Source organism: Pithys albifrons, chromosome 12, assembly GCF_047495875.1.
Source record: "Pithys albifrons albifrons isolate INPA30051 chromosome 12, PitAlb_v1, whole genome shotgun sequence".
NCBI lineage: Eukaryota > Metazoa > Chordata > Aves > Passeriformes > Thamnophilidae > Pithys > Pithys albifrons.
In genome coordinates, this window is record NC_092469.1 from 20,073,407 (window position 1) to 20,100,000 (window position 26,594).

The 26,594-nt window shown below is 56.0% G+C and overlaps 1 protein-coding gene across 1 annotated transcript in view; it reads left to right on the top strand.

Moving 5' to 3' along the window:
- Positions 1–26,594, top strand: part of JPH3 (junctophilin 3) — a 59,461-nt gene that overhangs the window by 20,110 nt on the left and 12,757 nt on the right. Inside the window, exons 3-4 of the mRNA XM_071567795.1 lie at positions 18,634–18,758; positions 24,188–25,083. Coding sequence (XP_071423896.1) covers positions 18,634–18,758; positions 24,188–25,083 — 1,021 coding nt within the window. The remainder of the gene's footprint in view (positions 1–18,633; positions 18,759–24,187; positions 25,084–26,594) is intronic.

The following is a 26,594-nucleotide window of genomic DNA, read 5'->3' on the forward strand; positions in this document are numbered from 1 at the left end:
TGGCTCCCAAAAGGCACCTGGAGCTTCGTGGCTTTGCAGCAGCTCCCACACTGGAGGTGAGGAGAGCTGAGGAGGAAAGGCTCCTCTGGAGAATTCAGGGCTCTTTGTATCCCTTTTTGGGATGGTTTATTAGAGCATGTCATTCCTTTCTGTTTCCTGAGCCAGAGCTATATTTAGCAGCCAGGCTGGGAAAAAGGGCTGGGCTTAGGGGAAAAACCCAGGTACCTCCTCAGCCTCCTGTGCTGCATGAACTGTTGGGTTTGGAATATTTGTATGCAGAGTCACACTTGAATTCCTTATCAGCCTGCCTTGCCAGTGGCTTATCTGCAATATGAATGAGACTCCCAGCCCTGCTCTGAGAGCCTTTTTGGGCTTGATGAGGTTTTTGAGCTGATGTTGTACCAAATTGTTGTCAAAGCTGTAGAAAAAAACCCTAAAAATCCCCCTAGAATGCCAGGTAGGAAAGCAGAGCAGCAGAAAGAGCAGATCTTTCCCTGTGATCTGGGGATGGGAATGCCTCGAAGGCCTAAATCCTGGAAATGTGGAGCTCTGGTCTGCTGTGGGATGAATCCTGGAAATGTGGAGCTTTCATTTGCTGTGGGATGAATCCTGGAAATGTGGAGCTCTGGTTTGCTGTGGGATGAATCCTGGAAATGTGGAGCTCTAGTTTGCTGTGGGATAAAATCCTGGAAATGTGGAGCTCTAGTTTGCTGTGGGATGAATCCTGGAAATGTGGAGCTCTAGTTTGCTGTGGGATAAATCCTGGAAATGTGGAGCTCTGGTCTGCTGTGGGATGAATCCTGGAAATGTGGAGCTCTCATTTGCTGTGGGATGAATCCTGGAAATGTGGAGCTCTGGTCTGCTGGGGGATGAATCCTGGAAATGTGGAGCTCTCATTTGCTGTGGGATAAATCCTGGAAATGTGGAGCTCTCATTTGCTGTGGGATGAACCCTGGAAATGTGGAGCTCTGGTCTGCTGTGGGATAAATCCTGGAAATGTGGAGCTCTCATTTGCTATGGGATAAATCCTGGAAATGTGGAGCTCTGGTCTGCTGTGGGATGCTGGGTCTGAGGGCTTGACCATCCTCCATCTCCAGGTGGTCTTGGAATGTCATGAAAGTGGGATTGGAAGAGATGTGACCCCACCCCCACCCCAGCTCATGCTGGAAATGCTTAATAAGCTCTTGGCAAGTAATATTTCACTTCTAATTATGGGAGAGAAGGAAAAAATCAAGTCAGATAGGAATCCCAGGTGGAGATGCCCCTTTCACCTGCACCACCCGGGGTACTGTGATCCTGGTGCTGGATGGAGGATGGAGAATGGAAGAGTGAGAGTTGGAGGGAGGATGAAGAGCTGGAGGGAGGATGAAGATCTGGAGGAAGGATGGAGAGCTGGATGGAGAATGGAGAATGGAGGAGTGAGAGCTGGAGGGAGGATGGAGAGCTGGAGGGAGGATGGAGAGCTGGAGGGAGGATGGAGAGCTGGAGGGAGGATGAAGAACTGGAGGGAGGATGCAGCCTGTGGTCACATGTGTGCATGGAGGAGGAGAAAAGCTGCAGGATTTGTGGGATTGGATCCCTTCAGTCCTCAGTGAAGGTACAAAGAAATAAATGCCTATCAGAGTCCAAACCTGGTCCTGCCAGGAAATGCTCTGTGAGCAACTCAACATCTCCATCCTGACCCCAGCACCCTCAGGCCTGGCTGGACACATGGGGAAGGAAGCAAGTGCTGGGAATGCAGGGCTGGGCTCTTTCCATGGCTGCTGGTGTGTTGGAAAGCCCTTCACTGATCCCCTGCACAGCCCAGGCCTGGCTGGGCACAGCCGGTCCAGCGTGACTCGGTGCATTAGCCCTGGCTCACCCACGGTGGGTGGCACCACCCTGGGAATGTTTGCTGCCTTGCTAATGGCTTGTGCTGAGGCCCCCAAATCCATCAATGAACAGCCAAAGCATCTGCCTATAGCTGGGCAGGACTGTGGGATTCAGGATTTGCTGGAAACGGGGGGTGGGATGGATTGGGTGGGTGTACAGGCTCAGCTCTGGAAGTGTCCAAGGCCAGGCTGGATGGGACAGACTGGGATAGTGGGAGGTGTCCCTGCCCAGGGCAGAGGGTGGAACAAGGTGATATTTAATTCCAGCACAAACCATTCCCTGATCCTGTGATGATTCTGTGACTCCGTGATTTTACAATTCTATGGCCTCAGTGTGGAAGCAGAGAGAGCTGATTTAGCACAGAATCATAAAAGTCCTACAGTCTCAGAATGGTTTGGGTTGGAAGGAAACTTAAAGCCCAACTTGTTCCACCCCCTGCCATGGGCAGGGACACCTCCCACCAGCCCAGGTTGCTCCAAGCCCTGTCCAGCCTGGCCTTGGACACTCCCAGAGATGGGGCAGCCACACCTTCTCTGCCCAACCTGTGCCAGGTTCTGCCCACCCTCACAGGGGAGAATTTCTCCCTAATATCCAATCTAAGTCTCTGCTCTTTTATCTTAAACCACTTTGTCTGAACCCTTCAGTCCCACATCTCAAGCTCTCCCCCTTTGCCAGGGTTCTGGCAGAGAAGACTCTGAGCCTGCAGGACCAGAGGAGAGCAAGGTTTTACATACCTAGATCCAGCTAGAAAGGCTTTCCTCTAATTAGTCCGATTAATTTTAAAGCTTCCTAATGAAGGAAAACTCCCCTGCAGTGCCCACACCAAACTGCATTGTCTGAAGGGCAGGAAAGGCACAACATGGGCAGTGGGTGCTGTGGTGGAGGAATCCTGGGGCTCATTTTGGTGCCTTTGGGAACCAGGAGAGCAACATCCCCCCTGTCCTACCACCTCAGCAGCACCTGGAGAGCTCACACAGCACTGGGGTGTGCCTGGGCATGTGTGTGTGTGTGTGTGTGTTCTCTGTCTGAGTTCACTCTGCAGCCTTTCCCTTGGTGGGGGAAAATATGTGCCCACCCACGGATTTCATTAAATTTGTAGGAATTCAGTATTTTTGAAAACTCTGCCGCTCTGTCAGATTGGGTTGGAATTGGCCAGCACATTCAAAAGTTATTAGTGTGGGAGTGATGGCATATAGATATATAAACAGCACAATCACAGAATAAAGCCCCATTTCCTCAGGAAAGTAGGCTAAAAACACAGCGGGCTGGAAACAAGTAAATTGGGTTCCTAAAGTTCTTTTAGCCTGAATGGACTACAGTGATATCTGTGACACAGATAAATAAACTCATTTAAGGAACAGTTTTTGGGGTTGGTGGGTGATTCTCCTAAATTTTCTTTGATGCAATTAAAATAGGAGAACATTTTATTCCCTCTTATCATTCCCGTTTTCTGAAATTGTTGAAGTGAATGGGAGTGAAGGGATATGAGTGAGAGCTGAGAAACTGCTGTGGATATCCCTGGAAGTGGTGCCCTGTTCCTGGAAGTGTCCAAGGCCAGGCTGGACAGGGCTTGGAGCAACCTGATCTGTGGAAGGTGTCCCTGCCCATGGCAGGGGGTGGAACTGCAGGAGCTTTAAGGTCCCTTCCAAACCAAACCAAGGTCAGTTTTTGCAGGTAGCCAAGGAGGGAACCCTTTCTCAGCCTGTTTAAAATGAAGGTGCAGGGTGTCCTCTGGGTGCTGTGGGGTCCTTCATTCCCCTCTCACACCAGCCAAGAGCCACCACTCTTCTGCTGCCACCCAGGAAGGATGAAGGATGCTCTGGACAGACCAACTCCCACCTCATCAGTGCTAACACTGATACGTGAGGCAAATTGTCCACAGGCACTGGTGGGTCATGGTCCACCAAACTATGATATCCAGGCAAGGGAGGTGGGTCAGGAAGCTCATCCCACCCTTGGCTCTTGGCACAGATGCCTGCAGTGGGGGCTGGATGCACATCACGGGGAGCTCAGGACTGACTCCAGCTCTCTGTGATGATTTTAATGCCAAGCAGACCTTAATTCTCCCCAGGGTTTCCTTCTGCTACCTCAGTCAAAGGTTTTGCTATCAGTGGTGCTGGGATGAGTCCCAGATGGGTGGCAAGTGGCAACACTCCAACCCTCTCCAGCACAAGCTCTGTGGGTCCTGTTGTTCAGAACCTTAAATAAGAGCTCCTGGGAGCAGCTGGTGCCCTGGCACCCCGGGGGGGAGGCTCTTCTCAGGTTAGTCCTAAGTAATGCTCTTCCTGGCATAATTATAGCCGAGTCTTTCACCAGCCATGAGAAAAATATAATTAAAGCTCGGCAGTCTCGGGAGGAGCCGGGCTCCAAATTACCACAGTGCCATTCAACTTCAGCAAGGGGAACCAGAGAAAAATAGGAAGAAGGAAGGGAATAAAGACAACCTGGCAGTGAGGAGGGCTAGGGGGAAGTGTCTGGACTCGGCATGGATGCTCCTCCAGGATGCTGCAGCATCGGGAATCATCCGGCCGCATGTGACATCCCACGGGGAGCAGGGAGGCAGGAAAAGCCCCGGAGAGCTGAGCGGCAAAGTGCAGGGAGGCTGTTTGAGCCAAACAGGTATTTTCTTCAGAAAAATGGAACTGCAGCCCGGGCGAAACCCAACAGAAAAGAAAAGCCGCTGTGGTTGCGCTCCCGAGCATCGCGAGCCGCGGTAATGTCCCCACCGGCGCTGGAGCCGCCGTAATGCTGCTTAATGCTCTGCCAGGGCCGTGCCCGCGGCGCTGCCCATTGTGCTGCGCTGCCTCTGAGTGCCCGTGCCCGCTGCTTTTCGGGGGCCTGGGGGGTCTGTCTGCCGGGCTCTCGCTTTAATGTCCCCCTAATCCCGCCTCCTGCTGCCACAGGGGCTTTGGCTGCGGATGCAAAGGGAGGAGGAGGAGGAGGAGGAGGAGGGGTGGGGGTTAAGGGGAGTGTTGTGGCCCCAAAAGGGTCGTGTGTCCCCTTCCTCAGGTCAGGATGGCAGGAATGACCAGGGCCAGAATGGTCACAGCTGAACTGGCTGCAGGGATGGGGCTAAGCTGGGCCCAAGCAGGTCAGGGTGTCCCACCAGCCCCTCTTTGGGCAGCTCTGGGTCCATGGGGGGTTCCTCTGCTCATGGTCTCGTGCAGAAGAGCTGCCTCTTTCCCCGAGGCTGTGGAAGCCACCAGGGGCTCTGCAGGTGTCCCCTGAACCCACGGTCTGGGGACTGATGGGGTCCCAACAGTGACACCTGGTACCTGCCAGGTCTCATGCAGGGTGAGCACACCCCCTCCATCCCTTCCAGTCTCTCCATCCTTCCTGGAGGGGTGCAGAGAGACAGGGAGGAAAACCACAGAAAGGTTGGATGGAGGTGGCTCAAAGGGTAAGACCAGCTGGGGCAGAAGGTGATTCTCTTCTCAGCACACTTTGCTTGTCCCTCTCTGCCCTCCCTCCCCCAAACACCCCTGTGCAATGCAGAGAGGAGCAAAGCCCAGGGCTGGCAGCTTCTGCCAGGCTCTGCCATGGGCAGAGCTGAGCATTCCCTCCTGCCAGCTCCTTCCCTGCTCCCGCCCATGCCAGGCTCCTACGTGTTGACAGCGGTCAGGGGATGGGATTAGGATCAGCTGTCGTTGCTCCCGTTGGTGTGTCACTGTCAGCCGGGATGACACAGGCACCTCTGACTCATGGTAAGCCCATTTCCACCCCTAGTCCAGGCCACTCCGGGATCAGCAGATCCCAGATGGCATCCCGGAGTGCCACATCCCTCCCCATCGCCGGCTCTGGCGGGATGTGATGTCGGCACTGTGACTGTTCACGTCCTCCTGCAATGCCAATGTAATAACTTCCTGCTCAGACAGGATTTGAGGCTTTAAGCCCTTTTGTGGCCGTGTCAAAAGTCAGGAGCAGCCGTTGTGTTTGTGCAGGGCCAGCTCAGAGTGTCCCCAAGTGCCACCCCATTGCCTGTGGGGCAGGGATGGCAGGGCACACCCACCCCCAGGCATGGACAGGCTGGAAAATGGAGTGTCTTTCATAGGAATGGTGCTTTACAGGGTAATCCAACTGGAAAAACCTTGGCAGGGTCTTCTGTGGCCTCTGGGAGAGCAGCTCGTTGGGGTTTTAATGTCATTGCCCTCCCATTCTTCAGCCACCACCATCGATCCCAGCTTGGCAATTCCCACCACCTTCCCTTTCCATTGGGCCAAACAGCAGCTAAACCCCCCATATCCGTGGCTCAGGTGGGTGACAGGCATTCCTGTAATCATTCCCAGCTTTGCTGGGCTGTGGGTAAATAACAGGCAGAGCAGACACTCCCAGCCCGTGGGATTTGCCCTGGTCCTGCCCAGCTGTGCTCCTCAGGGAAGAGCTCCAAAATCCAAGTGCTTTGTGTGGTGTCAGACCCACAGCAAAGCACGACTGGGAGGGATGGGTTTGCAGGAGAGGCGTCTGGGGATGGGGGAGGGAGAGGAACGGCCGGTGGAGGGGTGGGACAGCCGGTGGTCACCTGTGCAGGGACACCAGCTGGAAACGGGCAGGGATGGGTGGCACGGGTGGCAGCGAGGCAGGAGGGTGGAGGGGATTCACTGCCAGCAGGCACCGCTCCCAGGGGAAGGGGCTGCCCCGGAGGGCCTGGCAGGAGGCGAGGAGGATGCAGGGGGTAAAGGAGACGCTGCCTCCTCCTCCTCCTCCTCTTCCTCCTCCTCCCCCCTGGCATCGCACAGCAGCCCATCGCAGCCCGGATCATCTCCCCGGATTTTAATCCAAGCCTTTTACCGGTTTAGCGCAGGGGCTGAGCGGCCGCGCTGCTGTCGCGCTGGAACTGCCCTTCCCGGGAGCGCTGCGGGATGATCCCAGCCCCCGGAGCGAGCCCTGTGGGATGATCCCAGCCCCCGGAGCCCTGTGGGATGATCCCAGTCCCCTGGAGCGCTGCGGGGTGATCCCAGCCCCCGGAGCGAGCCCTGTGGGATGATCCCAGCCCCCCGGAGCCCTGCGGGATGATCCCAACCCCCGGAGGGAGCCCTGTGGGATGATCCCAGCCCCCGAAGCGAGCCCTGTGGGATGATCCCAGCCCCCGGAGGGAGCCCTGTGGGATGATCCCAGCCCCTCGGAGCCCTGTGGGATGATCCCAGCCCCTCGGAGCCCTGTGGGATCCCCCTCCTGACCCAACCACCTCCTGCCTGCACTGTCCAGGGAAGAGGGAATGGGCTGAGGAAGGGAAAGGTGAAGGCTCTTCTTCACAGAGCTGAGCCCAAATGTTGAGTCTTTTCCTTGCATCCGGAGCCTGGGGGTGCACAGGGGATGGAGGGATGGATGGATGGATGGATGGATGGATGGATGGATGGATGGATGGATGGATGGATGGATGGATGGATGGCCTGGGGGGTCCCAAGTCCTCTGTGCTCCTGTAGCCAGTTTGAAAAGCCTCAGGCCAGGAAGTTTCTGTCGCCTCCTCCACAGAGGACAAAGCTGTCCTGGCTTCCTAATCCAGGAAATTAAAGGATTTGATGGTAGACCCTGCTAAGCAAATTTCCCCCCTGAAAATCCCAGGGGGATTTAACCCATGGATCTGACTGATTATCCCTTTAAAGTGGTGACTAAGAAAGGTCCCAGTTCTCCAGGGTGCTGAGCACCCTCAAATGCCATCGTGGCAGTGACGTGGCCATGCCCAGTGGGACCTACTTTTCAGTTTTATTCCATCTCCAATGCCCCTTTTCCATGGAGAGCAGCTTCCCTTTTCTTCCTGCCCACTGCCTGCTGGCACAGCAGAGCCTCCTTGTGCCCCTGTGTCACCCTCCAGGGGTCATGGCACGTTATCTGGGGACTGCTGGTTTCCCCAGTTTGGCCTCAGGAGTGACCCTGATGGGAGGTGGGATGGGATGGGTGGTCTGTGCCCCAGGCAGTGCTTAAAATGAGGTGAAATCTCCAAAAGCACTCCTTGTTCCCTTTCTCATCATTCCTGGGGTTCCTGGAGGGGCTGGACATGGGATTGGGGATGGATGGAGAGGGTGCTGTTGTGTCCACTCATGGCTGTCTCCAGCCACTTTGGGGTCATCCCACAGCAGGGAAAAGCTTCCCTGTCATCCCCAGCTCCACCCTGGACAGGCTGGAGGCAGCAAGAGGTGCAGAGTGGTGCCCATCCCCAGCATCTCCTCCTGGCAGGGAATGGGCCTCCTCCCAGCTCAGATATTTTGCTTTCCAAGCATCTCTTAAGGCCCTGCTGGTCAAAATACAGTTTTCCAGAGTGAAAATACAGGTATTTTTCAGAGTACCAGGTTGTTTTAACACATCCCTCAGACTGCAGAGGAGCCCTGTCTCCTGGAGGCATTGGAGAATTCCTGAGGGGTGAGATTGGACATCAGCCCCACCTCAGCCCCACAGCTGGAGAGCATCGTGGGTGCTCCCAGTGCCATTCCAGCTCCTGGGCTTGGCTCGAGTCCAGGCTGTGCTGGAAGGAAAATCTGAAGTTTAGTTAAGTGAGTTTTTGGTTGATTTTGGAGGGTTTTATGTCATTTCCTCAGAGCCAGGGTGTGTTTGCTGCTTAAAGGGTGTGTGGGCAGAGGAAGGGAATGGCCCATCCTCTCCACCAGCCCATCACCAGGGGACAGGGAGGACCATGAGCTCAACGTTTTGCTGCTTCTGTGGGACTTTTGTGGCTCCAACAGCAGGGGAAGAAACCCAAAAACTGCCTGGAAAGTTCATTTGCCAAATGTCTGCTTTGCTTGAGGTGCCCAAAACTTGTGATGCTGCCAAAGAGTTTCAGCCAAAACACGAAGGGGGTGAAGGGTCAGGAAAGGGGAAAAAAAGACTTTTCCTTGCAGTTCTGTTGTGGTTTGCTTTGGAATTTGGTTTAACTCGTTCTTTGCAGTGTCAAAGTGAAACTGGAATCGAGTGGACAGAACAGCTTTGCTTTCCTGTCAGCACCTCCCTCACCTGAAGTTCTGCCTGAACTCCTCAAGTTCTCCCATTCTCAGCACTCCTCCCTTGGCTGCAGCAGAAACCCTCTGATGATTCCCAGGGGCTGGGGGGTGCTGGTGGCTCCTCAGAGGGATTTGAGGGACTCCCTGGAGGCAGAGCAGGAGCTCCCTCATCTCCCTGTGCCCTTGGCCTGGTTGAGTTTCTCTCCCTGTGCTGCCTTTGGCATTGAGGTTTCCATCCCCATCCCCATCCCCATCCCCATCCTGTGATAACCAGGCAGGAATGGGGTGTTTGGGACTCACCTGAGGATGGAGGCGGGGCTGGGATGCTGATGGTCCTCCAAACCCTCCCCCTTTTGACCCACAGCCTGGGGCAGGGCATGGCAGGGGAAGGATCCAGTGTCCACACCAGCCAGGGGTTTTATGAGGGTCCTTCCTGCATCCCAAAAGATTTATTCCAGATTTGTGGCTACCCTGGAGGTAATGATGGAACTACAGGGTGGTTTAGGTTGGAAAGCACCTTAAAGCTCATCTAATTCCAACCCCCCCCACCATGGGCACATCATGACCACGTCCTCACCCTCCTGTCCTCGATGAATCCATGGAGATGGACAATGTCCCACCACAAAACCTGGGGGAACTCCAGCTTGGCCTGTCATGCATTCCCAAATCTCCACCCCTTGGGATTTTCTGCCCTCCCACTCCTGCTTTTCACTCATCCAGGACAGCTCTGGGGTGTGTGGCTGACCCAGCACCTTCCTGCCTTTCCTCGGAGACTTTGTGCCTTCACTTGGCTCTTTCTTGTTTGGTTTTTTTCTTTATTTTTTCCCCCTTTTTCCAAGGGTTGGTAGAGATTTCTCCCAGCCTGTTTTACCTCCTGCCTGGAAGTGGCAGGTTCGTTTGTAATGTGCTATTTTTGGGTTAGAGGAGCTCTTGCTGTGCCTTTGGGATGGATCATGGAGGGGATGGAGAGGGGACTCAGCCTATCCCACTTCAAATGTCCATGACAATTATCCAGTAAAATCATGGAAACCTGCCCTGTCCAAAGCACCCCACTGCTCACTCCTCTCCTTCCTTGGAGCTGGCTCTTCCCAAATCCTTCTCCAAGTGGGTTCCCCCAGGTTTTGCAGCAGATAATGATGCTCACACTGCTGCAGTTCTCTCATGCCTCCCCCAGTTCATGAGGAAAGGGGGAAATCCATCCCTGGAGCTGCAGTTTGCTCTTCCCTCCGTGTTGGATTTGGGAGAGGGCACTGCCTGGAGCTGGGCTGCATCCAGGGTCAGCTCCCTGTCCCATGGCTGGCAAAAGGTCAGCTCTGGAGAGAGGCCAAACCTCAGCCAGGTGGGACAGTGGCATCAAAGCCCTCCTTTCCCAAGGCAAATCCCAGCCTGGGCTGGCAGGCCCTGGAACACCAGGATGGGCAGGAACTGCCTGGCTGTGCCACCCACCTGCCTCTGCCAGAGCTTCACTCCAAGAGGCAGATGGCAGGGGATGAGGCTCCCTCTCCAGATGTTAATTATCTTGTGAGCTGTGAGTAACATCTCAGGGCAGGGTCTCCATCAGCTTTGTCCTTGCTGGGGGGCGAAAAGTTGAAAGGAAGGAAACCCACAGGGAGGGAAATGCAGACTCTGCCTGGCCTTGAGTCTTCCCTGTGCCCCTTGGCCAGAGGGACTCTGGGATTGTCCTGGCTGGTGGTGGCAGATGTGCCCCTGGGCACCACCTCCACCTGGCCCAGCCCTCTGAAGTCAGAGGAGTTGGATTTTCTTGTGCCAGGACTGGGATTTTTCTGTTTAGCAAAAACAGGGATAAAAATAAACAAATCTGAGCAGCCCCAAGAATGATTTGGATGATGGGAACAAGGTGAGCTGGTGGTGTAATGGCCCTTTGGACACTCTCATCTTCTCCACTAGGAAGGACTCAGCTCAGGGATGTGGCTTGAGCTGTTTCTCCCAGAATTTTGGGGACATGACCCATCCCTGTCCCCCAAGTCAGGGGGACTTTGCACCTTTACACGTCATGGATTCAGTTCTGCAGCAAAACTCCTTTTATCTCCTTCAAGGCAAGGCACAGGACACAAGGACACAGCCTGGGATATTATTTTTTCCTGTTACTTGGGTAAAAAAAATGGAATTTCAGTGCAAAATGGCAAAAGGCACCTCGGGGAATTCACTCTCCATTTGCAGGTTCCAAACATTATAAAGGTAGGGAAGGATCTGGCCTGGAGCAACGAGGGAAATGGGAACTGACTCCATCCCTGTTTCCATGAATTTGGGGACCTCCTGCATTCCATGCCCCAGGAATGGGGAATGGGGAATTCCTGGACCACAGGCACCTGCTCTCCACAAGGTCTCCCAGCTGCCTGGGGAATGGTTTTCCCCTTGGAATGGGACATTTCCTGGTGTAAAACCACAGGGAAACTTGGATTGGGGCTTTTCACCACACCATTTCCTGGGCTTTGCTTTCTTGGGCAGTAACAAACTCCCTGAGGGTTTTTTTTTTCAGGATTAAAGGGTTTGAGTATTATTTTTATTTAATTCTCTCGAAATGTGATTTTCAGAGACATTTTTGCAGAGCCTTCAGCCCCCATTCCCTCTATTCTGTGCCATCCCAGCCCTCCCCAGCCCTTCCCACTGATGGGAGGGTTTGGGCAGGCTGCCAGAGGTGCTGGGTAGGCTGGCACAGGGTTTGGGCAGCCTGGCACAGGGTTTGGGGCAGCCTGGCACAGGGTTTGGGGCAGCCTGGCACAGGGTTTGGGCAGCCTGGCAGAGTGTTTGGGGCAGCCTGGCAGAGGGTTTGGGGCAGCCTGGCACAGGGTTTTGGTGAGCCTGGCAGAGGGTTTGGGCAGCCTGGCAGAGGGTTTGGGGCAGCCTGGCAGAGTGTTTGGGGCAGCCTGGCACAGGGTTTTGGTGAGCCTGGCACAGGGTTTGGGGCAGCCTGGCACAGGGTTTGGGCCAGAGCCTGGCAGAGGGTTTGGGGCAGCCTGGCAGAGGATTTGGGGCAGCCTGGCAGAGGGTTTGGGGCAGCCAGGCAGAGGGTTTGGGGCAGCCTGGCAGAGGGTTTGAGGCAGCCTGGCAGAGGGTTTGGGCAGCCTGGCAGAGGGTTTGGGGCAGCCTGGCACAGGGTTTGGGGCAGCCTGGCAGAGGGTTTTGGTGAGCCTGGCAGAGGGTTTGGGGCAGCCTGGCAGAGGATTTGGGGCAGCCTGGCAGAGGGTTTGGGGCAGCCTGGCACAGGGTTTTGGTGAGCCTGGCAGAGGGTTTGGGCAGCCTGGCACAGGGTTTGGGGCAGCCTGGCACAGGGTTTTGGTGAGCCTGGCAGAGGGTTTGGGGCAGCCTGGCAGAGGGTTTGGGGCAGCCTGGCAGAGTGTTTGGGGCAGCCTGGCACAGGGTTTTGGTGAGCCTGGCAGAGGGTTTGGGGCAGCCTGGCACAGGGTTTTGGTGAGCCTGGCAGAGGGTTTGGGCAGCCTGGCAGAGGGTTTTGGGCAGCCTGGCACAGGGTTTGGGCAGCCTGGCACAGGGTTTGGCAGCCAGGCTCGCTCTTTGCCATGCACAGCACCTGCTTCGTGTCTGGCTGCAAAGAGCCCCAGCAGAGCTTTGGGCTGCATTACGTCATGTCAGAGGTCACATTAAGCAGCTTTTTTCCCTTGATTAAGAATTCCAGAGATGGGGAGGGGGGAGGAAAAAGCAGCCGGAGGGCGCAGGCAGGGAAATGTGCCAGTGCGAAGCAGGTAAATGGGAATTTATGCACGGCAAGCTAATTGGTGTGTCTCATATTCCACCCCCTGAGTGCCAGCGCTGTTTCTGCCTTCACAAATCACTCCGGGCCGGGCTGGGGCAATAAGGACGAGCCGGGAGAGCTGCGAGAGGAGCCGAGCCGGAATGAGGAGCGGCTTTTATCGGGGCGATAAATGCCAGAGAGGGAAAATAACAAACAGGTTGTTAATTGCTGCCATCTCCCCATTCCCTCAGGGCGTTCTCTGTCTAGACAGAGCCTGGCCCTGGGTCGGCCTGGCAGGGATTGGGGCTGGAGAGGCGCTGGATGCGGGAGGGGTGCCCGGTGAAGCCCCGGGAGGGGCAAAGGGAGGCAGGATGGGCACTGCAGCTCGCCCAGCTCTGCCCTAAATCAGGGATGCTCCCGCAGAGGGAAAGCCAGACAGTCTGCAGTGCCTATTAATAATTCAGTCCCAATTTGTCCCATGGAGGAGAGCAGGAAGAGCGGCCAAGCCTCCGCTCCTCGCCCGCGGTGATGGAGATGCTGCCCGGAGCGGGCAGAGCCTCCCGGCGCTGCTTGCAGCGATCGATGCCACGCTGGCAGGGTCGGCAGCTGGGCACGCCTCGCTCTGCCATCCTGGAGGGACTGGAGAGCCTCGGGAGAGGGTTGTTGCATCAGCATTCCCATCTCCCGGCGCTCCGGGCTTTGGTTCCCGGCATCGAGCACGGGGCGACTTGGGCTTTGTGTTCCGCGGGGCGTCTGTGCTGGACCAGATCAGAGAATCAGCCTAGAATCCCATTCTCCTCTCACCCCAAAGACTAAAGTCTCTGCTAAAATCCCTTCTACAACATAGTACAGTCCACAAAAAACCCCAAAAATAACCAAGAGTCCTGCGAGAAGCCAGACCGAAGGACGTAAAGACACAGAGAACGGTGCAACTTGTGACAAATGGCAATTCTCCAAATGCAGCTACAGATCCTGCTCTGCTGGGCCAGAGGGAGTGGAAAACAATCCCTGGGGGATCGACCCACCCCAGGGACTCGCGTTCCTGCCAGCCTGGCTTTCCACATGGGAAAGTTCCTTTTCCCTGGTTGGAGCAGCCATCCCTTCCCAGCACAAGGTGCATCCTGAGACTGCCCTGAGCCCCCCCTGTGCTTTTCAGGAGCTGGGGTTGGATCCCACAGACCTGCCAATGCCCTCTCAGAATTTTTCCTGAAGTGTTTTCAGCTGCTGTGCGTTTCAATTGAATTTTGCCGTTTGAAAAATGCATGAACCTCTGTAAAGGAGGGAGAAAAAACGTCCCTCCTGTAGGAAAAGATAAAGATGCATTCAAAAAAAAAAAAAGAAAAGAAAAAAAGAAAAAAAACACCAACCCAAAAGCTGCCTGATTACATATTGACCTGCAGACAGAGTGAATCCAGTGGAGCCAGCCTGGCCCCTCAGGAGAACTCGAGGCTGTTCATTATGGCCCAGGATGAGCTCATGGCAGGTTAACTCCATCCTCTCCACTTGGGATGCCTCCAGCCCTCAGTGCTTGCAGTGAAGCCTTCGGTGACTGATTGACACGTTTTCCATGAAAACACGGACCACGGGGTCCTTTTGTGGGGAGCAAAGGGCTTAGGGCTTGCTGCAGTCTCGGGTGTGCTCCTGGGAGGAGCTGGGAGAGGTTCCATCAGCTCTGGGGTCTCCATCCCTGCAGGGAATTCCAGAAGCAAAGCAGGAATTTCACACTTTCCTGTCAAGCCTGAACCCCACTGAGAAGGGGATCCTTCAGCCAGGCTTGGAGTTTGGGAGCACCAGGGAAGTGAGGAGTTTGCTTGGGAAAGAATAAAAATCCCTTGGCAAGAGCTGCCACGTGGATTTTGGGAAACAGATCTTCTTTTCCAGAAATCTTGCCCAAATAATGCAGATTTTCCTGTGTCCAGAGCTCCCTTAGACCCCAAACATGAGTTTGCTCAGAGTCTGCTGCCTGTTTTCTAATTGAGGAGTGTGTATTTCATACAGAAGTGGAACAAAATTAGGAATAAGGATGGCAAAGCCCTCACCTGGATCCAGCTCCCCCTTCTTCACCATCACTGCAATCAAACAATGGCTGGGGAGAGACTCAGCAGTGCCCCAGGTTTCCTGTGACTCCAGGTGCCATCCCAGAAATTCCAGGTGTCCCATTTACAGCCTGGAAATGTTTCTGGGCTTCTGTAAACTTGCTCTAATTCCCAGTCTCCTTTTTAAGCAGTTTGTCCCACTTGTTCTCCTGCCAAAGAATTCCATTAACCAAAACACATCTAAAGCCTCACCTGGTTTGAATTTTGTTTCCTTCCTTCCCAAATCCATCAGGATTTTGCTGAGAGCTTCCCCCTTTTTGGCTAAACCAGCCCCCAGCTCCAGGTTTGCAGCAGAGGCCTCACATCACCTCCCTGCTCACACAGAGCCAGCCCAGAGGCACTGCTGGAATTCCTAAAAAGCCAAGCTCTTCCCTGCAAATCAGGTGATTTCAGCTTCTTATAGATTAGCTGGAGCTGATAAACTTGGCATTAGGGAGCAGGGACAGGTATTATCCCTTCCCTTGTCTGCTCTGGCCAAATCACAGGAGATCTGCAAAGGTCTGCAGGAATCTGGTTGGTTGGGACTTTTCCTGCCTCCTGCCAGCTCCTCTTGCCAGTTTGACCATTTGCCCACTCAGCCTCCAAGAAGGGTGAGTCAGCTTGGCAAAAAATTAATAAATAAAATATTCCAAGCCAGGTCCAGCGTGGACTCTCAGCCCTGCCCCAAACAGGACCTTTGGGACTCAAAAGCCATAAACCATCCCAACCATCTTTCCTCGGGCTCTTCCCAGCCCTGTCCTTGCTGAAACACCTTCCCCCAGATCAGCTTGGATGGTGGAGTGCACTGAACTCCTGGAATCACGGAATGGTTTGGGTTGGAAGGAATATTAAAGCTCATTCAGTCCCAGCCCTGCCATGGGGTCCCACCTTCCACCAGCCCAGGTTTCTGGATTCATCCCAGCTGGAGGAGGAGGCTGAGGATGCTCAGAGGTGGGAGGAATTAAACAGCTCCTCTTGCATCACTCTTTCCTTCATCCCATCATGAGCCCACCGGAATGAGATGATCTTCCAGATCCCTTCCAGCCCAAACCATTCCACCATTCTGGGATCCACAGGGAGGGATCCAGCCTTATTTTGACTGTAATTCCCAGCCAAAACTTTATGGCAGCACTTAGGGCAGGAGGAGGAGAGTGTTTAGGTCATGTCCTGTCCGTTTGTCGTGGAGAAAACCCCACTTTCCAAGGAAATAAACTCAGGCAATTCCGTGGGAATTCCGATTTTGCGGCCGCCACGACGCGTGTGGAGGAGACAGCTGTTAAATCCGGGCTGTGACAAAGCCAGGCAGGCACTAACGGGATTACGGGCATTTATTTGGGAATACTGATGTGCTTTATTATGCAACGCGTGGATCACCAGCACTCTCTGCTTGGGCTCCGCCGGCGCCTCCCCCCGCCCCGCGCCTCTTAGGCGGCTTTGCAAACAATCGGGCTGCGCTTTCCATCGGCTTTGGGGAATCCGGGCTATTTGGGATGGAGATGGCTTAATTAATGGGATTGGGGTTTAACCCTTGCTGGGCCAGAGCCTCGAGTTTTAGTTTTTAGAGGTTCGCTGCTTTTCCTGGGCTGATGGTGGGATGGGCTGGTCCAGGAGGCGCTGGAGGGAGTTTTCCAGGGATGGAGATTTTAACCCATTCAGGTTGGACATCAGGAGGAATTTCTTTCTGGGAAGGGTGGTCAGGCACTGGAAGGGGCTGCTCAGGGAGGTTTGGAGTCCCCAGCCCTGGAGGTGCCCAAGGAATGTGGCACTCAGTGCCCTGGGCTGGGTGATGAGGTGGGTACAGGTTGGACTCCATGGGCTGGGAGGGCTTTTCCACCCTCAGTGATCGTGGGATTCTGTAAAGGGAGGATAAATAAATGCTGGAGAAAGGAACAGAGCTTGGGTGATCACACAGTCCCAGAACTGTCTGCAGACACCTCCATGTGTCCCCACGACCTTTGGAAGTGTCCCAAGCTGCTCTCCAGCACTCCCAGCCTCCTTCCCTGGCAGGCTGTGGCAGATCAGAGTGTCCCGCTGCCTCTCCAGGGAGGAGTTTGGGAGGCAGAGTGTAATCCTGCCTGCTGAGTTCAGTCCAGACGTTATTAATCCTTTGTTCCAGGCCAGCAGGGACCTGCAGCCTGTCCTGGGAATGTGCTGCAGGATGGGAAGGGCAGGCCCATCCCCAGGTTTCAGGCCAGGAGACAGCAGAGGGAGAGATGGATGGAGGATCTTCAGATCCACATCACTGAGAGGTTCTCAGGGAAGAATCCAGATGTTCAACAACCTCGGGGTCAGCACTGGAATTTTAAGCCTCTGGTGGCACCATCCCTGGCACTGGGAGGGGGGGGGGTTTAATCACTGGGGCTCTGATGTCCCCCCAGCCTTTCCCACCAACCACATTGTGCCAAAACTGTGGCCTACAAGAGACCTGGAGGGACAGGCCAAGGGAATGGATTCCCACTGCCAGAAGGCAGGGATAGATGGGATATTGGGAAGGAATCCTTCCCTGGGAGGGTGGGCAGGCCCTGGCACAGGTTGGGCAGAGAAGCTGTGGCTGCCCCATCCCTGGAAGTGTCCAAGGCCAGGTTGGAGCAACCTGGAACAGTGGGAGGTGTCCCTGCCTATGGCAGGGGTGGAACTGGATGAGCTTTAATGCCCCTTCCAACCCAAGACATTCCATGACTCCATGAAAAACAGGAGCAGTTTGCACCTCCTCTCCCAGCAGCTCCTGCTTGGAGCATCCCTGCTCCTCCCAAAAGAGCAGAACTGGGATACCTGCCAGGGAATGGGCTGTGCCATGTTTGTCCACTCGTGGAGCAGAGAGAGAACTGGGCTCAGGGTGGGCCAAAAACCATTTAAAGCCAATTTTTTGGTTCCACTGGTCATGGAGGACCTGTGGGACCTGCCACAGCATCACCACAGCCCCTCCAGCACCTCCAACAGCTCTGGATGACGGGGTCGGATCCACTTCCAGGGCTACTCCAAAGCAGCCCATTGGTGGAAATAAAGCACTTTCTAAGGCAGTGCTGGCACTGGCACACGAGGGGCAGGCTCAGGGAGGGCCAGAACACAGGCCCACCATCCCACAGCCCTGGTTGGTGCCACACCAGGCAGTGCCAGGCACGTTCCTGGCCCTGGTTTCCATCTCCAGGAGCCCATCAGGAATGGCATCCTCCCCATGCAGATGTCGGGAAATCAGAGGGAATTCAGAGAGAGGCAGAAAACAAATGATTAAAGGAGATGGAGGGCCTGGTTTTGGAGGGAAAAGAAATCAGCTGAGCTATTTATAGCACTGCCTGCACCGAGGAGGAGGGAACAGGAATTTTTAAAAGTGCCTGGATAGCAGGGAAAAGGGGAAGGGATGAACCAGCCCGGCAGAGAGGCTGTGTAAGGGTGTGAATCCGGAGTGGTGGGATGAAATGCCATCCAACAGGAGTGTCTGGAGAGTCACTGGGGAGTGCAGGGGACAGCTGTGGAAAAAATGCCAGAGGAGGATGTGTTAAGGGATGGTGGAGGTGGCACTGGTGCCAAACCCCCATTCCAGCCTCAGTATTTATTTACATCCAGCGTTTTACACAGAACGTGGGGGTGGGGATGGAAATCTTCAGGTTTTTTCATCCTAAAGCAAATGGGTTTGGTTAAAAAAAAACCAAACCAGCTTTAAATTCAGGCCTTGAGCCCCAGAGGCTCGTGGGAGATGCTCGGGGAGGCTGCAGGCTGGGATCCCCCCCCTGGAGGGATGTGGGATGGAGGGGACCAGCCTGCTCTGGGGTGATGCATCCCTGGGGTGACAAACCATCCTGCTCCTGTTTCCTGGTTATTTCCAGGCTGAGAAGCAGCTCATGGACGTGTTGTGGCTGTAACATCCCTCACTCCTCAGTGAGCCCCATCCCTCACTCCTCAGTGACCCCCATCCCTCACTCCTCAGTGAGCCCCAACGCTCCCCTTGGCATCCGAAGGGTCCCGGAGCACAGGGGGGTTTGTGGGGGCACTTTGGGGGGCTCGGCTGCCTAACGTGGCCCTGCTGTCTCCTGTTGCCTTGCAGGACCTCCCACTCCCGGGCCAAGGCGGAGGCCGCCGTGACGGCGGCGCAGAAGGCGCAGGAGGAAGCGCGGATCGCCAGGATCACTGCCAAAGAGTTCTCGCCTTCCTTCCAGCACAGGGAAAACGGTCAGTGCGGGGCCCTGCGGGCATCCAGAGCCCCAACCACGAGCCCTGGGCACGGGCTCGGGCTGTGCCTGCAGCTCCCGGTCCCCATGGGCATTCTTGGGGTGGGAAACTGCCAGTGATACCAGATTTCAGAAGGTGGAGCACAAGCCTTTCAGTCCTCAACACTTCCACCTTGTCCAGGGCTTCTTTGTCTCCTCTTTTCACACCAGAACATTCCCGGTTTTTAATTCATAGCCCTCGATGGTTGCACAGACAAAACCAACAAGTGCTCTGGATGGAAAATGCAGAGATGATCCCAGAGGTCACCACTGATTTCACACCCATGGCCTGTGTGGGTCCTGGTTTCTCTGGAATGCTGGACTGGCACTCTGGGCACTCATCCTTCCCTTGGCCAGGAAATCAGTGGTGTACTCCTGCCAAGCTGTTGGAAAAACCTGTGTTTGAGCCCTGCTTTGCTTCCATCTTCAACATTCCCTGCTGGTTTGTGCTGCTTGACAAGAGGTTCAGGCCCAGCAAAGGCTCAGGGAGGAGGGAGTCGAGGTGGGTCAAGGGGCTGCAGGGCGGCTCCAAGTCCCCACAGCAATAATTAACATAATAATTAATATATGGGAATGGGTTTATTCAAAAGTTTTGCTGCACCCAGCCCTCATTAGGAGGCGTCTGTCATTATTTTCTCCCCCTCCCAGCTCTCCAAGTGAAGATTACTCATTCAGCTTAATTGCTCCAGGGGCTGGTGCCGGTGACTCACGTTCCCTGAGGATGGGGAAAAGGATCACTGGATCTTTCGGTCCAGCCTCGCTTGGGCTGTGGGGGCGATCGGGGCATCCCGAGGCTCAGCAGGACGAGCCAGACGGGGTGTGGGGCGCGGCTCCCGCCACGATCCCGCCCGAGCCGAGGCACATTCTCATCCAGGGCACAGCCCCGGGCATTTGGGCTGGCGGAGCATTCCCTGGCAGAGCTCCGAGCCTCAGGCTCTGCTCGCTGAAGGATGTTCAGCCCCCCCAGCATCCCTCCCTCCCACCGAGGGATCTGAGCCTGGCCCCAGGGGCTTCTGCGGCCCGGAGATATTCCTCAGCTCCATTTCCTCCTGCCAGGAGACTTTGCTGGTTTAAATCACCTCTTGGAAAGATATTTTTAGGTAATACATTTTTTACTACCTCTCCAGACGGGGACACGGTGCTCGGCCGTGCCGGGGTTGGTGCGGCGGGGCGGGTCGGGCGTGCGGGGAGGGGATGGAGGGGAAGGGAGAGGAGGAGGCTCCGCTTAGAGCGCATTAAAAACCAAACACAACAGCCGAGACTCGTCGGCAAAGCTGGAAGCGCCTGCGGAGCGACTCGGGCAGAGAAGAACAGGTGCGAGTGGCTGTGACACCGCACAGACCGCGGGACCCCGGGCTGCAAACGGGCTGAACGGGGCTGGGGGAGCTGCCACCATCCTGCACGTCATTGGGGGAGCGCTACGTGCCCATCTGGCACAGGGTCCCGCGTGCTGGATGTGCCCCCCTTGCACAGTGCCATGGGTGCTCCATGTGCCCACCTGGCACAGGATTGCAGGTGCTGGTGTGCCCCCCTTGCACAGTGCCATGGGTGCTCCATGTGCCCACCTGGCACAGGGTCCTGTGTGCTGGATGTGCCCCCTTTGCACAGTGCCATGGGTGCTGTGTGTGCCCACCTGGCACAGGATTGCAGGTGCTGGTGTGCCCCCCTTGCACAGTGTCATGGGCGCTCTGTGTGCCCACCTGGCACAGGATTGCAGGTGCTGGATGTGCCCCCCTTGCACAGTGCCATGGGTGCTGTGTGTGCTCCCTTTGTTAACTGTCATGGGTGCTGGATGTGCCCCCTTCCTTCAGGATTGTGGGTGCTGGATTTGCCCCCCTTGCACAGCACTGTGGGTGCTGGATGTGACTCCCTTCCAGGGTGCAGCAGGTCCCGAGTGCCACCCCCTGTACACACTGTGGTGGGTGCTGTGCCACCCACACCATGGGTGCTGGATGTACCCTCCTGGCACAGCATCGTGGGTGCTGGATGTGCTCCTTGCAGTGTGGTGGGTGCTGGGTACCACCCACCTTGCCCAGTGAGTGCTGTGGGTGCTGGGTGTCCCCTTGCAGGTTTTTTTGGGAGCTGAGTGTCCCCTCCTTACAGGGTTTGTGGGTGCTGTGGGACCCTTACAGGTTTTTGTGGGTGCTGAGTGTCCCATCCTTGCAAGGTTTTGTGGGTGCTGAGTCCCCCTCTTTCAGGGCTTTGTGGGTGTTGAGTCCCCCTCTTTCAGGGCTTTGTGGGTGCTGAGTCCCCCTCTTTCAGGGCTTTGTGGGTGTTGAGTCCCCCTCTTTCAGGGCTTTGTGGGTGCTGTGTCCCCACCTTGCAGGGTTTGTGGGAGCCGTGGGACCCTTGCAGGGTTTTGTGGGTGCTGTGGGACACTCACAGGGGGGTTCATGCCCACCTCAAGGTCAGCCCCACCACCATCCTGCCCCGGTCATTCCCACAGAACAGACTCCAGACCTGCAGGCACCAACTCCAGCAACGCCTTTACCTGGAAGGTGAAAGTGCCTACCTGGGAAAAATGAAAATATCCTGCTCGGTGTCCTGCACCACCCTCTCCCCTGTGGTTTTCCAGCTTCACCACTCGCGGGGATCTCTCCCATCCCCTCCCTCTCACTGAGGTTGTTCCCCCCCGGTTCCTGCACGCAGCAGGGTCAGCCCGTGGTGCTGGTGAAGCGAATCCCCCAAGGTGACAGTGACACATCAGTGTCCGGGGCAGGAGCTCAGCACCCTCCCAGATCCCAGATGTGGGTGCTCAGAGGGCACGGGTTTGGCTTTGCAGCCCCCTGGACTGGGCACAGCTGCCTCGGGGCTGCTGGAAAGCCCAAGTTCCGTGCTCTGCATCCTCCTTCGCGCTCTCGCAGCCGTTTTTCCAGGAACATCACGTGCTCCCCCCCTAATTTTAGCTCGGGATAATTGTTGCGCATCCTCGGGGGTGGGAAGCGGCAGGACGGACGGCAGCGCTGCCGCTGCTGATTCCTGCGGGAGGAATCGCCTGGATCCCGCTGGCCCCGGGGCTGGAGGGCTGCTGTGCCCCCACCGTGCCAGCCCCTCGGTCTTTGCTGCTCCCAGAGCCCAGCCAGGGGCTCCACAACTCTGGGAATTAACCCATGGAGGGGTTGAGTTGGCTCAACTCGCTGCAGGTGCGGGTGGGGAACATCTGGGATGGGGAGGGCTTAAAAATGCGATGTGGGTCTGCAGGGGGAGGGCGCTGGAGCATCCTTGGGTTTTCCTGCCCCCGCTGTGGGGCTCTGGGGACCAGGGAAAGGTGCAGGAGTGGTGGGGGCAGCAAGGCCATGGCTGATGGTGCTGTTGGGGATCAGCTTTGGGGTCCTTGCAGCTGGTGGGATGATTTCAAGTCCCTGAAATTCCAGCAATACCCCTGGAGACTGGAATTGGGGAAGATTCCTGAGGCAAACAGGGACACTCCAGAGTTGGGTGAGCCCATTCCAGCTGTGCCTTTCCAGCTTTCTCACACACAGCCACTTATCCCTCCGTGCCTCAGTTCCCTGTTTGTGGTGCCAAAGGGTGGCTGGAACGGGAATGTCTGAACATCAGCCACAAAACCAGTTTGTGTTTTATCCCAGGACAGTTACTCTGCTGGAAACAGAGGGCTGAGCTCCACCTTTGTCCTCCACAGCAATTTCCCACCAGTGCCAGGATTCCTCAGACAAATCCCAGGAGACTGAGCATCCCACAGACAAACAGGGACACAGAAAACAAACTAAGACTGAACCATCTGAATATTGTCCAAAAAAAACTGAGTCATTGGGTGATCATTCCCATAAATTGCTTCAGTAGGAGATTTCCCAGCCTTGTCACTATTTACCTGCCCTGTAAGAGCTTTGATGGGGACTCTCCTGGCGTGGTGGGACACGGGGATGGCTCTGGGTGGAGGCACATCCTGGCACCAGCAGCTCCCCAGAAAGATGTGATGGGGAAAATCCCTCAGTGGCAGCAGAGAGATCAGAGCAGACCTTTCCAAACGTTTGTTTTGAAGCGATGACAAGGATTTCAGTTCCTCCTTTTGGAGCCTCATCTCTTGTCTAGCCATGGCAATCGCAATTAGACGCCTTTCAGGGGCATTAGGCACTTAATATATTTATCAAATTATCCCCATAATTTAGCATGGCTTTAGCTGGGAACTATTTGAGAGGGGAAAATGAGAATTAACCACTATTAGCTTGAACCCCCTTGAAATAATTTGGTGCTTCATCAATGATTAACAAGCAGGAGGTTTTTTGTAACTGTTCCTTCAGCAGCAGGAGACATTCAGTCCCTTAGAAGTCCCTGTTCCCAGGGAGACTCCGGAAAGTCTCTGGACTAGAAGGGAATGAAGAGCCTTCAGCAGGATGGGATAAGGAGGATGGTGGATGTTGTGCTCAGGCTGTTGGGAACATGTGAGGCCTGACCACCCCTGTGCTCTCCATCACATCCAGGGGTGCTGAGGAGGGAAATGTCCATGTCCTCCTGCTCTGTGTGGGGCAGGAGAGCTCTTGGGTATGAGGGGTGTGTGTGTGTGTGAGGGGGTTCTTGCTCATCTGCCCTGATGTTGCCACCTCCTTATGAAACCTTTGAGGTGAGATTTCCTTTCTGTATCTCAGAGCCAGAAAGTGAGTTTGTTTCCCATCCAGGAGAGGCGTGAGGGCTGTTGGCATCCATGGGGCATCCAGGGGCACAGGGTGACCCCAGTGCCACCAGTACACACGGGGTGACCCCATTGCCACCCAGCACACATGGGGTGATCCCAGTGGCACCAGCACACATGGGGTGACCCCAGTGGCACCAGCACACACAGGGTGATCCCAGTGGCACCAGCAGTCACAGGGTGACCTCAGTGCCACCAGCACACACAGGGTGACCCCAGTGGCACCAGCACACACAGGGTGATCCCAGTGCCACCCAGCACACACAGGGTGACCCCAGTGGCACTTAGCACACACAGGGTGACCCCAGTGCCACCAGCACTCACAAACACAGAGCACAGGGTGAGCCACGGGCTGCCACCAACCACATCACACCCTTCTCCTGCTTCCAGCCTGGTAACCGATGGGGAAGGGTGGTCAGATGGATTCAAAAACTCACTAACAACCCCCCCCCACCACCACCCCCAGCAGCTCAGCATTGTTGGTGCCTTCCCCATGTCCCCGGGGCTGCAAACCCATTGCTGTGCCAGCTCTGGTGGCTCTGCGGGCACCGGGGTGGTGCGAGGGCAGCTTCGGTGCCACACCACGGCAGTGGCAGTGCCTGTTTGCTGTGCTGAGCCGCTGCTGCCCCGGTCCCACCCCGCTGCCCCCCACCCTCCAAACGGACAGCCCGGTGGGCACCCACGGGGCAGAAATAATCCTTTCGCCTCTGTCTCCCCCTCTCTCTCCCCCTGCACGCAAAAAGGGCTCGAATGCCAGAGGCCGAAGCGGCAGAACTCGAGCGACGACATCGAGGTGCTGTCCACGGGGACGCCGCTGCAGCAGGAGAGCCCCGAGCTGTACCGCAAAGGGACCACCCCGTCCGACCTGACCCCCGAGGACAGCCCCCTGCAGAGCTTCCCCAACAGCCCCTGCCCCACGCCGCCCCTCGGCCCCGCCTGCAGGAACAAGAGCGCCCACTTCTCCAGGCAGGTCTCGGTGGACGAAGAGAGGGGTGGGGAGATCCAGATGTTGCTGGAGGGGCGTGGCGGGGATTACCTGCGGCCCAACAGCTGGAGCGAGGAGAAGGCCGGGGGGACGCGCGGGGTGAGAAGCGGGACCCTGCGCAGCGCCGGCCCCGAAGAGTATCGAGGGCGGAGTGGGGGACACAAACACTCCAACCACAAGCAGAGAGAGAGGTGGACAGATTCCCCAGCCACGGTCTCATGGACTTCCCACCACAGGTCCCACAACCACAGCTCAGGGAGCTCCAAACTGCTTGAGCTGGACGAGGAGAAGATGAGCAATTACGAGATGGAGATGAAGCCCCTCATGAGGATGGATTCTTATATGCAAGAGATTCACACCCAAAAAAGACACTACGGCAAAGGGGGAGCCTGCAGGAGCATGGCTGACGACCCCCGTGGGGAAGAGCGGGGCTTCGGCGTGCAGAGGCTGAGGGCTAAGTCCCAGAACAAGGAGAATTTCAGGCCAGCTCCCCCTGCCGAGCCCACGGTGCAGAAACTGGAAAACCTGAGATTCGGGGACAAAGCTGAACCTCGGCTACTGAGGTGGGACTTAACCTTCTCCCCGCCACAGAAATCTTTACCTGTTGCACTAGAGTCTGAAGAGGACAGTGGGGATGCGCTCAAATCCAGTACGGTAAGAGAGAGAGGGGCTGTGCCCAGCTGCGGGAGGGGCTGCAGGAGTGGGAGGGGAGGGGAGTGTGGAAAACCTGAGTTATTGTTGGTTTGTGCCTTGAATCCCCCTCCTCACTTCTCCCATCCTGTGGGATTTCCCCTGCAGGCAGAGTGTTGTGGTGGGAACAGCAGGATCCTCACTGGAGGATGTGAGCACCAAGCCTGGGGTTGTTTTACAGCCCAGCCACTGGATAAAATGGATAAAAATCCCATTATTGCTGGGAATTGGAGGGGAAAGCTGTGGGCAAAAGGTGTTGGTGGTGCTTCCTTGTGTTTCGGTTGTGGCACCAGAACTTCATGGTGGTCCAGGAGCCTGTGGAGAACAACTCCTTGTGAGACATCCCGCCCTGGGCTCCTCGTTTTGGGGGAGATAAGGACACTTTGGGCATCAAGTGGCTGCTGGGTAGAGCAGGAGGTGATCAGGCCAGAGGGGAGACAGAGTGATCCTCAAACACATAAAAGCTGCTGCAAAGTGGAAGGGAATAATCTGTTCTCTATTAACAGAATTAATGGGCTTAAATTCAAGCCTTAGAGGAGGAGTGAGCCATTAGCCACGGCTAATGAGTTGAGGGCTGTAATTAATTGCCTGGGGGGTGGATGGAGGGGAGGAGGGGGTCTGAGACCTGGTTAGACATCAGCAGCTCAGAGGGCACCTGGGCAGGGCTGAACCTGGTTGGGAGGAGGCTGAGCTGTGTCATTTTCGGGTTTTTTGCAACTCTGGTTTTTGATGCTTCCTGGATTTACCATTGAGGAGCTTCGTCACTTGTTCTCCCTGTTGCTTTGGCGTTGCTGGGAGAGCTCTGATGGCAGCAGTGGGGAAGCCACCACTGCCCCCACCTGCCCCTTGGTGAGTCAGTGCCAAACACGGGGCAGGGCTGGAGGTGTCTCATGCTGAGTGTCCCAGACCTGTAACGCTCAGGCAGCGACATTTGAGGCTCTGGCAGAAGGAAGGAGCTGAACCTCCGTGTCAGGGGTTGGTGGTTTGGGGTCATGGACCTGAAATGAATTTGTCAGTCACGCCGAAAATTTGGGCTCGAGGCACCGCGGTGTGCAAGGGGTGATCACGGTTGCCATGCCTACAGCATCCCTGCTCCTGCAGCTCTGCCAGCATGGCCAAGGTGGTGGCACCTCCAAAGGTGGCAGAGAGGAGGGAGCAGTGGCATTTGCAGCCCGGGGTGCAGCAAGGACTGAACTACAGATCTGCCACAGCTCCCCTGCTGTGGCTCTGGAGAAATCCCACACACACAGTCGGGAGCTCATCCCGGGAGCACCCACACAGCTCCGAGGGGCAGCTGAGCACGGGGGGTGCCGAGGGGTGCTCTGCAGGGAATGTCCTGCCGGGTGGAACACACAGGGCTGCGGTGGGTTCAGCCCCGAGCACGGGGGATGCTCCGCAGGGAATGTCCTGGCGAGTGGAACACACAGGGCTGCGGTGGGTCCAGCCCGAGCACGGGGGATGCTCCGCAGGGAATG